Source organism: Tachysurus vachellii, chromosome 4 (assembly GCF_030014155.1).
Source record: "Tachysurus vachellii isolate PV-2020 chromosome 4, HZAU_Pvac_v1, whole genome shotgun sequence".
NCBI classification, from domain to species: domain Eukaryota; kingdom Metazoa; phylum Chordata; class Actinopteri; order Siluriformes; family Bagridae; genus Tachysurus; species Tachysurus vachellii.
The window spans coordinates 25,368,645-25,384,628 of record NC_083463.1 but is presented as its reverse complement, the minus strand read 5'-3'; the positions used below and the strand labels follow the sequence as shown (position 1 = coordinate 25,384,628).

Below are 15,984 nucleotides of genomic sequence, written 5' to 3'. Positions count from 1 at the left end.
GGTCTTGCACAGTGCAATATGTACAGCTGTAGATGCAAATTCTTATTCAGTGTGCTGAGACTGTTTCACACGTGGCTGAAGTGCACAATGAGCATAAATGAAACATATAAACATATATTAATAAATAAATTGAATGCCAAAGCCTATTTTAATATTATTGCTGAACACATGCATCCTTTCACTCCCAGTACGAAAATGTACCATGTCACAAGCAAAAGTTGTCTCAAACTGGTTTCATGAACATGACAATGAGTCCAGTATTCATAAGTGACCAGATCTGAATCCTTAATCTGTATACCTTTGGAATATTATGGAATCCATGCCATGAAGAATTTAGTCTGTACTGAGAGGAAAGAAAGGCCCAATCCAGTATTATTATAATATGTTTGGGTTTTTAACCATACTGTTTGCACAAGTTTCAAAATAATGACCCATATTGTGAAACATTGTTTTGGTGTGATTATTATGTATATGTGTTTGAGTCATGATTTAATCTCTTATGTACATGTGTTTGAGTCATGATTTAATCTTCATCTTATAGATAGATAGATAGATAGATAGATAGATAGATAGATAGATAGATAGATAGATAGATAGATAGGTTGATAGATCACTTTATTTATCCTCAAGGGATAAATAAATGTATCCTCAAGGGAAATCCACAAATTAGAGCGGTACAGAGAGAGAAATGCCCTCATGGCTAGTCAGTGGGATTTACAAATGATCATAATAATGTTTGGAATGTGTAATACTCTGATTGCACACAAGGAAAGTTTTGTGCTTCTGTGACCATGACAGATTCGAGGTCACAAGACAGGGCACAACCACACAATAGAACTGTTTAATAAGAGCTATGTATTGTGTGTATGTAAATTGTTTGGTTTAATGTAAAGTGTTTAGTCCAAAGACTGGATTGAGAAACAGTGAAAAACTATGATCCATTATAGTTATTATAGTTATTATAATATTACTATATACTATAATACTATAGTATAATTCTATAATATTACTAATACTATAATTATAATTGTAGGTTAAAAAGTGTAGCTTGTTACTGAAAAATGGAAAAACATATTCTCTCTCAGGAAGAGTTTCATTAAATTTATTTAAGATATTATTATTATTGGGGGGCACGGTGGCTTAGTGGTTAGCACGTTCGCCTCACACCTCCAGGGTCGGGGTTCGATTCCCACCTCCACCTTGTGTGTGTGCCCTGCGATGGGTTGGCACTCCGTCCAGGGTGTACCCTGCCTTGATGCCCAATGACGCCTGAGATAGGCACAGGCTCCCCGTGACCCGAGGTATTTCGGATAAGCGGTAGAAGATGAATGAATGAATGAATGAATATTATTATTATTATTATTATTATTATTATTATTATTATTATTATACCGCAGATTAATTGAATTGATATTAATGTCAAATCTGATTGGTCCAAATTATTTTTGGATAAATACATGGCTCAGACAGAAATTCCAGCTGAAACAAACTGTCACAGCAGGTAAGTGATGTCCTAAATGAGTCTGTAGTTGACGTTATAAGACATTGAAATGTCCACAATTTCCATCATCAGTTCTGTTGTAAATTCTAAATTTAATTAGATGTTATAATAATGCTCTGCATAAAACCTTTTAAAATAAATAACAGAATACCTTCAGCTGCTGCTGTATAGTATGATCCAGGATTTCTGGATCACTATGTTCTTGAATATTGTTTTAAGATTTTTGTATTTTTTTTGTATTTAAAAACAAAACATGATTAGATACTTGATGATTCCTATAATTTCTATCCTTTTATTAATTTTAGACTAAAATTGAAGATCTAAAGTTGCCAAGAAGGTGTTGCCGTTATTACCATAGTAGAACTTACTAACTTACTCAGTACCTATTTTCTTGGCTTCTTTATCAGTATTCCATCCAAAGCTACATTAATTTATATATTCACAGCAATTGTCAACATGTTTTTGACTGGAGTATCTACAAGCATTTTAGTGAACACCAATATACCATCTTTAATATAAGTCTCTTAAGGCATCTCTGCCATTTCAGTTAGCATTTCAGAGATCAGTTTCAAATGTTGCAGATCCTCATCTTAAGGCTTAAAAAATGTATGCCACTTATTTTCCTTAACAATGAAACTGATGCCAATATACATTCATTTGATAGATGTTTTATGATTACATAACATATTTCATCCTTTCCTGGTAATGTATACTTTGCCACTAATAAATGGATAGCAAACAAACAGAATGCTAAACTGAACAACTGTTACGTCCTTTTCTATTTGTTTTCTGTTTTGGGGAGGTGTTTATGTTTCTGTGCAGGATAAACCCTGATTGGTTCCTGAGGTTCACCTGGTGCCACGCCCTGCTGGTCAGCTGACTCCCTGTGGCCTATAAAAGCCTCTACCACCACTTCCTGTTTAGCTTTTTGGCTCATTTGCTGTGGTTATTTGTTGCTGTTAACTAGTTTTGTCAATTGGTCGTTATATTTGTATGCTTAGCCTTTCATGTTATTACTGACTCCTGCCTGTTCTTATGACTTTGATTCTGGATTGCCCTTGTTTGGACTTGTCTGCTTAACTGTATATAGTTGTACATAGTATTCTTGGGGAGGTAGGGAGACTGATGCCATTTTGTTTGTACCTTTTTCTGACTGTGTTTTGTTCAGGGAGTTATGTAAGTGATTTGTATTTTCTTTTTCTTTTTGTTTAGTAGGGAAGTTAAAGGGTGAAATAATTAGCTGTTTTGTTTGTTATTTTGGCCTTGTCGGCTCCTGAAGACACACCCCCACCTGTACACTGGGTTCTCAATAAACTATTGTTCTTTCAGTTACCCCGGTTTCTCATTCCCTTTCATGTTTCGCCTTCACCCCTAGACGGGGCGTAACAACAACTTTCCTAATAATATTTGTTTATTATTAAAATCTAGCCACAGGGGTTGCAAGCCAGTGATTTCTGTGCCGGTCCCAAGACCGAATAAATAGAATGGGTTGCGTCAGGTAGGGCATCCGGCATAAAACATACCAAATTTTAATATGCAAGTCGTCAGTGTGAATTCCATACCAGATTGGTCGAGGCCCGGGTTAACAACGACCGCCACCTGCACTGTTGACCTACAAGGTGTCGTCGGAAATTGGGCTACTGTCGAGGAAGGAGAGGAAGAAGAAGGGTTGGTAAACAAAGAGAGAAGAGAAAAGGCAGGAATATAGGTCTGAGAATAAGGACACTTAGCTGAAGGAAGGTAGATATATTGTTTGAGCAGGAGACCAGGTGGAAGGGGAACAAAGCACATAGTATTGGAGGGGGAAACAAACTGTTCTGTTAGTGTTTATAGGGAGAGAAATGGGGTAGACAGGATTATAAGAAATCATGATGAGTTGTATGCCCGGTTAGACATGAGGGAAGGTGAGAAGGACTTACATACAGATTAGCAAGACAGGGAGATAGAGATAAAGGGGGAGAATGTGCAACAGAAAAGGATGACTCAAGATACAGATGGAAAGGTACTGACAGGTGAAGAGAGTGTACAGGTAAGATGGAAGGAGTATTTTGAGTAGCTGATGAATGAGGAAATTGAGAGGGAAAGAAGGGGGGAGGAGATGAATATTGTAGAACAAGAAATAGTAAAGATTAGAAAGTCCTTGAGGAGAATCAAGAGTGGAAAGGCTGTCTGTCCAGATGACATACCAGTGGAGGTGTGGAAGTGTCTAGGAGAGACATCAGTGGAGTTTCTATCTAGATTGTTCAACAGGATTTTAGAGAGTGAGAAGATGCCTGAGGAACGGAGAAGTGTTCTAGTGCCGATCTTTAAGAACAAGGGTGATGTGCAGAGTTGTAGCAACTGCAGAGGTATAAAGTTGATGAGCCACACAATGAAGCTTGGAAGTGGATATTTGTGAGCAGCAGTATTTCTTCATACCCAGAAAGAGCACTACCTATGCAATTTTTGCTCTGAGAATGTTAATGGATATGTTTGTCAGAAGAAGCTGCACTGTGTCTTTGCGGATTTAGAGAAAGCGTATGACAGGGTGCTAAGAGAGGAGATTTGGTACTGTATGAGGATGTCAGGAGTGGCAGAGACGAACGTCAGAGTAGTTCAGGATATATATGATAGGTGTATGAAAGTAGTGAGATGTGCCACAGGTCAGACAGAGGAGTTCAAGGTCGAGGTGAGGCTTCATCAGGATCGGCTTTCCTTCTTGTTTTCTATGGTGATGGACAGGTTGACAGATGAAGTCAGACATTATTCACAGTGGACAATTATGTAGTGAGAGTAGGGAGCAGGTGGAGGAACACCTGGAAAGTTGGAGGACTGCTCTGGAAAGAAGAGGAATGAAAGTCAGTCGTAGGTCATAGTAAGACAGAATACATGTGTTTAAACAAGAGGGAGGGAAGTAGAACAGTAGGGTTACAGGGGGCTGAGGTTAAGAATGTGCAAGAGTATTTGGGGTCAACCATCCAGTGTGACAGAGTGTTGAAAAGAGGTTAAGAGGCGAGTATAGACGGGTTGGAGTGGGTGGAGAAAAGTAGTGAGAGTAGTGAGACCAGCTATGCTGTATGGGTTAGAGACTGTAGCAGTGAGGAAAAGATATGAGGCAGAGATGGTTCTCTTTAGGAGTGATGAGGATGGACAGGATTATAAACAAGCACATCAGAGGGACAGCTCAGGTTGGCTGTTTTGGGGACAAGGCTAGAGAGGCAGGATTGAGATGGTTTGGACATGTACAGTGGAGGGAGATGGTTATGTTGATAGAAGGATGTTGGAGATGGAGCTACCAGTTAAGAGGTCAAGAGGAAGACCAAAGAGGTGATATATGGATGTGTTAAATGAGAACATGAAGGTAAATGGTGCGGGAGTAGAAGATGCCAAGGACAGAGTTATGTGGAAACAGATGATTCACTGTTGTAATCCCTAATGGGAAAAGCGGAAAGTAGAAGAAGATTCTTTTATTATTAACCCAACATTACACGTTCTAACTCAATTACAGAATATCTTTTCTGGATAAAAATTTGAGTTTAGTAAAAGTAAAATCATACCCATATCTGTATTTATTTCATAAACTTTAAGTTATTTTAAAATTTCTTTTTAAACTTTCACACGCAGGTATTAAACACTTTTGAAGACTTAAATAATTTTTTAAGCTCAATCTGCCTAAACTGGATGGACCTACCACTTACACTACTTAGAAATTTTAATAGAAAAATTAATGTCAAGATTTCTATACTTAGTCCAATCCTGCCAATTCATATCCCAGCCTTCTTTTTTACTCTCGCAATGTTATGATCAGACACTTCATATGGTGATGCAAAACTCCTAAAGTTTTTTTTATTACGCAGACAGCAGACAGCGTTTCCTTTTGGATGTCCTCAATAGCTAGAAGTAGAGTTCCTGTGATGCGCTGGGCCTTGCAGTGCCTTGTGGGGTGCAGCTATGCAGTTCCCATACCAGACTAAGACACAGTTGGTAAGGAGGCTCTCAATCACACAGCGATAAAAGTTTACCAGGAGGGCTGAAGACAGGTGATGTTTATTTAGTGTCTTCAGGAGGCAGCTGGTGAGCTTTCTTGAACATATCCTCTGATATGTGGATCCCCAGGAACTTGAAGCTGGAGACATGTTCAACTGGCAGCTCATTGATGCGGATAGAGGCGTGCGTGCCTCATCTCTATCTCCTGAAGTCCATTATAAGCTCTTTTGTTTTGCTGATGTTAAGGAGCAGGTTGTTGTGGGCACACCCGCTCATTATTATTGGTGATGAGTCCAATCACTGTGATGTCGTCAACAAACTTGATTATGGAATTAGATCCACACACAGGCCTGCAGTTGTGAGTGAAGAGTGAATAGAGGAACCCAAACAATAGATTTTATAGCAAAAGCGTTATAGTTTTTACATTTAACATTTCCAGGAATTGGTGATCCATCCTGCACAAAGGATTGAAGGAATTTACATTTTATCCTATAGAATATGTGGATATAATCCCAAATCAGTAATGGCAAGTCTTCATGGACCCAAGGCGGCAAATCATCCTCAGAAGGGCCTTTATTTTAATTAAGGCCTGGCACAGTTCCATAAGCCTGTGTGAAGACCGGATTTTATGCTTATATTTATGTTCCTGAAACACAAGAAGCTGATAAATTCTTGCCTGATTGCCATCCCCTTAACTGAAACAACTGACTTTTTTTTTTTTTACTTTTTTAAATTAAGCAATAATCAGCAACCTGACGCTTCCTTGATAGAGACTTCAATAGAAAATCAAAAGCGCAAAAGCCCTAAATAAGACGTCTCCAAGATAAAAGAAGAAGAATAAAGACTGCAGTCGCACAACTGCAACTTTGACATTTTATACACAAGAAGGTATTAAAGTGTTGCTATTGGATCTTTAAAGTGGTATCACCCGTTTAAATCCCGCCCTCGGACAAACAGCTAAGAACCTCCTACTGATGTAGAACAACAGCGGTGGAGCAGCGTTGTGTTGTCTGTCCTCATGGTGTGTGTGCGTGGGTTAGTAAGTCACCAGTGTGACTGCTAGGATTTGTCAGTAGATAAATCGTCTCTCAAAGCGCCGGTCATTCGCCATAAGAGTTTGGAAGAGACAATGTTTCTGTGTCGAGGACGAAGGTCTGTTGTTCCTTCATCATTTAGTTTCGGTAACTTAGCTGGTTCGGTGCAGGTTGCAACAAACACACCACAGGACGCCATCTGGTCATTACATAACTCCAGCATTATTTCCGGCTGTCAGGTCCGTGCCAGAGGAGCAATGAATGTGTTTAATTTAAGCCTGCGTGGTGTCATGATACAGGGCGAACCTGGGAACACTAACATGTATAAATATCCTGCTTGGACGGCCTACGAATCGGTTTCAAGGTTTGGCTTCATTTTGCCTTTTTCGTGGAGGAGCAAAGATGGTTTTACGAACGAACGACTAAATTCACCGAAAAGCTTTTTTTGTCTTGGTCCCCAAACGTGTATCATTCGCTCAAGTGCGTCACCAAACGCTCAAAAACAGCATGAAGCCGATTGGACGAAGGGGGAAGAAGCCGCACAGGTTAACAAGGTAACTGCTTGAAGCGAACATGAATTGCTTGAAGCGAACATGAATTGCTTGAAGCGAACATGAATTGCTTGAAGCGAACATGAATTGCTTGCCGCTTGTCATTAATTAGCGCAAATGGGCGCGTTTGGTTTCCTTGTCGATTTTATTTAGATTTTAGTATTTCATTGGAAATCAATCTTGTCCGGTCAAATGGTTCTGTGACACAATACAACGCCTTCATGCTGACATTAGTTACACAACACTGTGGACGCTTCATGTGCTGAAGGAATAACAGCAAACACGTCAATAGTAAACAGTCTATTCAAATTTATTGTATAGAAATATAAGGAAACTAAATATAAATATAACTAAAGAAATATTTTAGATGAACTAAAAAAGCCATTCAAAAGTAATGTGAATGAAAATAAGCCAAATAAACAGAATCAATGGTTAAATTGTTTATTTAATTGCTTATCAATAATCAGTTAATTGTTTAGTGGTAATGTGTTCAAGATATTGATTGCAGGGGAACAAACTGGAATTTTAATATAAAAAACAATATTTTTATGTGTAATATGGGGAAGGATAGAACTGGAACAAAGTTTATTGAGCAATCAGTGATTCATAGAGGTGATGTATAATTCAGATAGATAAAAACTACATACGAATAAAAATTTTAGAATCAGTTCCACAAGAGAAAGGCAACTAGTGTCATGAAGCTAAAACTTTTTCTAAAGCTTTACATTTCTGCATGTTAAGATATTTCCTGTTGCATTTTCTTCTGTTTGTAGTTTGTTGTTGGAGGAAAAGCAGGGACAAACAAAATCATCTTGTAACCAGAGATAGGGTCTCACCTTGTATTATGTTACTTGTGTGATGGAATGCAGTTTTAGTAATGTTTCTAAATTTGTAGTTTTGAAGTTTAGTCATAGTCAAGAATTACACCAAATCCTCTGACTGTAGGAACAGATTTCCAAGTTTGTTCCATATCTTATTGTTCTTTTTGATCTCTACCCTTTGCCAGTATTTCTGTCTTGCTTTTATTTAGTACAGACTTGTATTTATCCAGCCCACAATTCTGGATAAACAGGTCAACAGCTTATCAGCAGTACTTGCTTGATCTGGTGCTACAAACATAGCTTTGACTCAAAAATCTACTACTTGCTGCAATGTTGCCACCAAATGTTTTTTACCAAATATATTGCCACTGGGTAATCAGTGGGGTCCAATCAGTTTTTGATAATAGTGCCCACAGTGACCAGTTCCTGTAAAATAAAGGCAGCAGTTAAACTTGCTTCTGCTGTTAGACGGAGCCATTAAATAATGCAGATGGTTGCATTCAATTTAGTTGTCTGCATTATTTCATATTTGTTAGTACTTTGGCTTTCAGTTTTATCAGCTGGATCAGCTGCTTTGTTGGCCTGGGATATAAAGGCAACACCCGCTCTGTCTTTTTGCTGATATGGGTTGCATGACTTGACGGTTTTGTGCACATTTCACAAGAACTAGCTCAAAGTTCAGCTCAAAGTGAACTCATATTTGTAGTTCGCCATTTAAAATTTTCACGACTTTACCTTCAGTTTATTTGATATCTTTTTTTAAAGTGTCAGGAAAAAGTATGAGAGCAAATGACTGAGCTCCTCTTTTTCAATAGAAATTCTTTAATAAATTCAGCCACCACGATGGGACTGTGAACACTGTTTTCCATTTAAAATAAACTCTGAGTATACAAACATAAAACAGTTCTGTTCTTATTCTGCTATAGCTTTGTTTAACCATACACCTTTGTTGTACCACAACTCTGAATGGAAAACTATTTACCCAAAAAAAAAAATTTTACAAAAAAAAAAAAATCACAATGTTTATACAGTATACCTCCACTTACATTGCATTGACTTCTGTGGTTTTCAACTTTACATTGGTTTTTGTTAATAATCATATAGGAAATAATGGGTGTGTGCACATTTGTCCAGCTTCCTGTGACGTAGTTCCTGTTTTCAAATCTTTTACCGTGAGTTTCTTGCCTGTGTCTGCGTTTAAATTGAATTCTTTTATTTAATTTTTTTCAGCAATTTTGCCCTAAAACTTTAATTTGTTATATTTTTTACTTTTCTGTCAGTTATTTGTTCTGTAAAATGTTTTTTTGTTTTGTGTATGCCCTATAAGTGTACGAGGAGTAAGCGAGTAACCATCTCATTAGTGAGGTAGGAAGGCATTCCAAAATATTATCTTTTATATCTTTTATCGACCATCAGGGAATACTGATGCCATGAATGGGTGTAATTGGTTTGCAACAATGTTTACATAGTTGGTACATTTCAAATTGACATCCACTTGAATGGAAGGTTTTCCAAGGGTACATTGCTTATAGCATCACATGGACTCCGCTGGATTTCCTTTTTCCCATAGTGCATACTGTCCTGATGAGGGCAGCTCTATAGAGTGCTGCTATAGAGAGTATACTGTGGGCTTGAATTAGACAGATAGGATAGCCTGTCACATGTCTGTGTATATACAAAGTTAAAAAAAAATGTTTATGGCATTGTTGTACTCTGTGTCTTATTAGGTAATGCTTTCTAAGAGCCCACATGGAGGAGCTGAAAAACCAGAGCCTGAGGAAAAGCAAAATAAAACAAAACAGCTGAAGAAGGTTTTTCAGGAATATGGTGCTGTTGGTGTTTCATTTCACATTGGAATATCTTTAATTTCTCTTGGAATTTTCTACATTGCTGTGTCTAGGTAAGGAATCCAAATTGACACTTAGGCTTTAGGGTCTTAACTGTATATCATCTTTATCTTAATGAATCCAGAGAAATAAACGCAAATGAGCCTCTGCAGGTAGTTCAGACATCATATTATAGTTTTTTAGGAAATTTAAATGTGTAATCCATTTAAAAAAAAGCCATTAAACACCAATGGTTTGTTTGATTGGCCCTCCTATCAGTGTATCAGTGGTGAATAGGGTTGCAAAATTCCAGGAATTTTCAAGGCTGGAAACTTTCCATGGTAATTAACGGGAATATATGGGAATTAACGGGAATATATGGAAATAAACTGTAGTTAAATGTAGTTAAAAAAAAATCTTGCAGCATAATATTGTTTAAAACTACAAGATTTAATGCAGTTTAAGTTGAATTTGTACCCTGCATTCCTTGGTCACTTGCACACTGCTTTCTGGAGGGCCATTGAGGCCACACCCCTGTATGTACTTGCATTTTTCCATAACATGCACAGTAACACTTTATTTTAGGATCATTTAACTTGTTACTTATTAGCATGAATATTAATAGAATATTGGCTATTTATTAGTACTTATTAAGCACATATTAATGCCTTATTCTGCATTACCGTATTCTACATTCTTAATTGTACCCAATACCTAAACTTAATAACTACCTTACTAACTCTTAATAAGCAGTAAATTAGGAGTGTTACCACATGCACAGATAATTTGATGACCCCCCCCCCCCCCAAACCCCCCCCCCCCCCCCCCCCCCACACACACACACACACACACTCACTCACTTGAGAAAAAATGCTCCATTTTACATTTTGATTGGGACTGTATTTTTTAGAACGGCAAGGGTAGGGGTTGCTTTCATTTTACAGCAATCATAGGTAAATATGTTTATTACAATTATTAAGTTTATTATGTTTATTACAAGCATAATAATGTTTATTAAGCTTTTGTTACTCGGTGAAATAATCAATTAAAGTTCTACTTACAATTAAATCAGTCAAGAGGTCATTTTTTAAATTTGTATTACCTTGCATGCATGTCTGCTTATGACCAAACAAAATGTTTGTATGATAGTTTATATAAATTTCCCTATATTTCTAAATAATTCCCATAAATTCCTGTAAATTCCCGTAAATGTCCATAAATTCTCGTGAAGTTTCCAATTTGGAATATTTCCAAAATTCCCCAGATTATGTTCCTGTGGAAAGTTTCCGGAAATTTCCGGTGATCAGTAAGATATCCATTAATGGCCTTAAACAGTTACTGAAGAAACAGCATGTTTGAAATGTTGGCATTTTCAAATACCATTTAATACATGTACCAAAGCCATGTATTTCCTGCATGGCTTGCTCCATACTGTGCATGGCCTTAGTATTACAACTATTTAAATAAGTTTGGAATTATAATCATTTTCCAAATGCTGGTTCTAGATACAGAAAAATTGCAACATGTTGCAGTCATACATGTTGCAGCAGTCAATGGATGTCAGAAACAGTTATCCTCAGTGTGTTACTACTGATGGTACATTTGATGAAGTACATTTTTGTTTTATTCTTAATGTGGATGTGATAGCCTAGTGGTTAAGGTGCTGGTCTACCAATTGGAAGGTTGTGAGTTTGATTCCCACGTCCATAAGGCTGCCACTGCTGGGCCATTGAGAAAGGCCCTTAACCCTTAATTGCTCCGTTGTATAAAATGAGATAAAATGTAAGTCGCTCTGGATAAGGATGTCTGCTAAATGCTGGAAATGTAAATGAATGGAAGTCAGCTTTCTAATATGTATAAACTTGTAGTATTATATCAGTATAAACTTGGAGTATTATATCAGGAAACCATAGTTGCATGTAGGATTTATCACCTTCCTAATGTTATTACTTCCAGCATAGCTGATCACATGCCTTGCTAATTTCTCAACATAACCTCAAATTAAAGACCACTTAGGCCAGGGGTGGCCAACCCGTGGCTCCCGAGCAGCATGCGGCTCTTTGCCCTGTTTCATGCGGCTCTTATGTTCATACCGAAGTTTGTATTTGTGTCTTTTTAATATGCGTGTTCGCTTCGCTTGAGTTCAATACGGTATTTTCATCAAACGCGCATGTGAGTGGGATGAAAATACCTCAAAGTATTTTCAGAGAAAAAAAGGTGATGTTCAAGTGTGCCCATGTGTATGATGTGGCTCTTTTCTTATCTCTCTGAAAAATGACTGTGAAACATTTTAAATATTAAATTTTAAATATTAAATTCTTTAAATATAAAAGAATTTAAAATTATTTTTGAATCTTTTTGCAAAGCTGAATCAAATATAGTGCAACAGGATGGTTAGAGAGAATTTTCTACAATGTTGCTAGGACATAGTCTAAAGCAAACCACATTGCTGAATCATTACCCAATATTATTGTAATGTAACGCCTAAGGCCTAAGCAGGAACCTTAACCAGTTTTTCTTTTTTAAGAGATAAGAAATGTTTGAACATAAGCTATTACAATGGTATAAATACAACACTTTAGAATCTATTCCAGGAAGTTGGACTGCATGTGAGATATTTAACACAAGGGTTGTACTTATCAGGTGGTGCAACTAAGGCACAGAATAAATGCCATTTTGAGTTCACTCTGGTGTCGCCTTGAGAACTCTGAATAAATCATCTACTTTAAAGGTGAATAGTGTCTATTTCAGAATGTAGAGTGTGTGTGTGAGTGTGTGTGTGTGTGTGTGAAACAGAGCCCAAGTTTCTTTTCTGTTGTTGCTAAAGATCAACACAATGAGAAAAATGTGAGCTTAAAAATTCTACAAATTTGGACTTCTCCATTTCAAATACTGATGTAATTACAAGTGTTGTAATTTAATTATAAGTAATTTTAATTTTGACCTGCATAGGTTTTTAAAAACAATCAATAAGGCCATTATACTGAAGCCCTAAGGTTTTCTGTGAATCTGGCACTCAAGAGTAAATAGGGTTTTTGAGTAAGTAAGGCTCCATATTCCTTGACAGGTGGTGGCCAAATTGTTTATACAGTACATATAAAAAATTGTTTTTGATCATTACTATGGATGAGGAAGTAGGAGTAGGTAAATGGTTCTTGATGTGATGTTATGCAGCTTGGAAGAACACAAGGGCTCAGTGTAAAGATTTGTTTTGCCTGCAGGACTCATGGTTTATAAGATATGGTCCAAAATGTAAACACTTGTACTCTAGTAACACCATTTGGCTAATTAGATCTTTCTTTCTTGCCTGAGTAGCTGCTGACCAAGTTTCTTATGGCTACAACAGAATTAGTTTTAACGAAGAAAATAATTAGGAAAAAGAATATGTTTCTTGCACATCCAACAATCAGAAGAAAAATCTAAACAAAAGCAATATTATTCGAATAAATTAGAAGGCTTAGAAACTTGGACAGGTCTGGCAAACTAGTGAAAATCCAGTGAATGTAGTTTTGCACAGGGAAAAAAATCTAACTTGCAAATAATAACCTGTATATAGAGTGATTTATAACTGCTTTGGAGTGTCTACTAAAAACACATGGGACTTAAGAGTATCAAGGAAAATTTCTGACAGAAGATTTAGCACTCACTTACTGTGAATTTAATATATTATTACAATATTATTACATATTAATATTAATTATATGAAATATATTATTAAATATTTTTATTGCCATTAAATAATCATATCCACTCCCAGTTCTTCCAGCTGCCTGTGTCATTAAAATTTTATCAGTCATTGTGGGCCTTGCCTGAATGCAAATAAGCTGTGTTGGGAAAATGCTTTGCATGTTACAGGTGATCAGTTTAAAGTAAAGCACAAAGTAACTTTTGCAAAATCAGCAAAACATTTTTGTTTGCACTGGCTTAAATTTTTTTACAAACAACCTTAAAGATTGATAAATACCATTATATAAAGAGGCTGTTGGAGTAGTGATTTCAACATATCACTAGCATTCTTTGATGTTACCTAACTTAAAAATGTACAATTTGTATAGTCTCTCTCTTAAATAAATAAACTGCAAAGTCTTCAGTGCTCTAGGATGTGTAAATGTTAATGATGTGTTGTGATTTCATTGAATGTGCTCTAATATATAATATTTATTTAATGTTATTTAATGTTTGTTCTCTTTAGTGGGATCAACATGACTGATGTCCTTTGCAAGCTGGGCTTCAGTGAATCCGTAATTCAGTCAAAGATGGCTGCAGGCACTAGCACATTTGTGCTAGCTTATGCTGTTCACAAACTCTTTGCTCCATTTCGGATCAGCATCACTCTTGTGTCTGTACCACTCATAGTGCGATATCTTCGGAAAACAGGTCTCTTCAAATCCTTACCACCTCGTCTGTGAACAAGCAATTTTGTTTTATTTGCATTCTTTATTATGCTTGTATGCATTTGTCTGTGTATTCAACCAAGAATTTGAAAAATAATAATCTGAGGTAAGGTTAACTAAATTATATAATCTGTCTTTAAATTTGTCTTATATATACTTTTGTACAATGAATAAAAAGACTTATGTTTTGGGGTGAAAATTTCTTCTTCTTTTTATCAATAATAATAATAATAATAATAATAATAATAATAATAATAATAATGTTATATGAATTGAATCCCAGTGGGCAATATGGGGATATGAACTAAAATGACAGACCCTGAAGCCCTAAGGTTTTCTGTGAATCTGTGAAGGCACTCAAGAGTAAATAGGGTTTTTGAGTAAGTAAGGCTCCATATTCCTTGACACGTGGTGGCCAAATTGTTTATACAGTACATATCAAAAATTGTTTTTGATAATTACTATGGTTGAGGAAGTAGGAGTAGGTAAATGGTTCTTGAAGTGATGTTAGGTAGCTTGGAAGAACACAAGGGCTCAGTGTAAAGATTTGTTTTGCTTGCGGACTCATCATTTATAAGATATGGTCCAAAATGTAAACACTTGTACTCTAGTAACACCATTTGGCTAATTAAAAAAAATAAAAAATGACAGACCCAATCGCAAGATTCCAATGAAAATGAAAAGTGAAAGTGACGTGACATATGGCTAAGTATGGTGACTTATTCTCAGAATTCGTTCTCTGCATTTAACCCATCCAAAGTGCGCACAAACACACCTTGAACACACACCCGGAGCAGTGGGCAGCCATTTACTAAGGGCACCTTAGTCATGGTATTGCTGGCCCGAGACTCGAACCCACAACCTTAGGGTTAAGAGTCAAACTCTCTTAACCATTAGGCCACGACTTCCCCTCGTCCATTCTTTAATCATCCGTCCATCCTTATCTTTTGTATTTATAAAAAAAAAACAAAAAAAACAAAAAAAAAAAAAACACCTTTGACACTTTTTCATTGTAACTCTGAACAAATGTTTTAAACTCATGGTATCTTAAGTATGTAACTTAGTGATCCAGCTTTAATGTATTCAATGTTAGAGATTTAAGCACTTATGTACGTTGCTGTGGATAAGGGCGTCTGCCAAATGCTGTAAATGTAATCAAATAACAGAAAAGCTAACTAACATAAATATAGCAATCATGGCAAACATAACTACAGACAGACCGAACATGACTACAATAATATTTACATCAATCTGACAAGCATAAGGACAGAGATAGAGACAATAACTCATGGCCCAAGAGAACTAAACAGACACATATATATGTATATAAAACACAACTAATCAGGACTAACAAGGATCTGGTGACATGACAGGAACACAGGTAATAGAACACATGTAATAGTGGCATGGCACCGCCCACATGGAAACAATAAAACAAGTAAATAAGAACACCTGCCACCCCCCTCTAGTGGTCAGGCAAGGAACTGACATCACCTAAAACAGTTTGTATCAGAAATTATATGTAATTTGAAATTATTTCAAGCAGCAACAATATGCACAACCAAAATTACATTTTACAATAAACACACGTGATGCACAGAGGTCAAATACATAAAAAAAAGTTAGAATACTCACACTGGTATTTCTCTTACTACATAATCCCACAAAAATACATTCTTAGCTAAATTAGGTTTTGTGGGAATAAACTATCATTTTAATGGGATTTTTCCTATATGCAGACTGCAACCTAATAATAATAATAATAATTATTATTTTTATTATTTTTATTATTATCATGAACATTTGTCCAACATTATTGTGAAAAATTATCTAATGTTCTTATTCAAAACTACCATGACGTACCTTATGATAGCAGCAGAATAAACTCAGA

General features: G+C 36.3%; 1 protein-coding gene across 1 annotated transcript; it reads left to right on the top strand.

Annotated features, from left to right (window-relative positions):
- The first annotated feature begins 6,427 nt into the window (after positions 1-6,427).
- fam210b (family with sequence similarity 210 member B) lies at positions 6,428-14,743 on the top strand. Its single transcript, XM_060868550.1, has 3 exons — positions 6,428-7,055; positions 9,601-9,773; positions 13,892-14,743. Exons 1-3 carry the CDS (start codon positions 6,597-6,599, stop codon positions 14,106-14,108), a joined length of 849 nt encoding a protein of 282 aa, XP_060724533.1. The 5' UTR covers positions 6,428-6,596; the 3' UTR covers positions 14,109-14,743.
- The last annotated feature ends 1,241 nt before the right edge of the window (positions 14,744-15,984 follow it).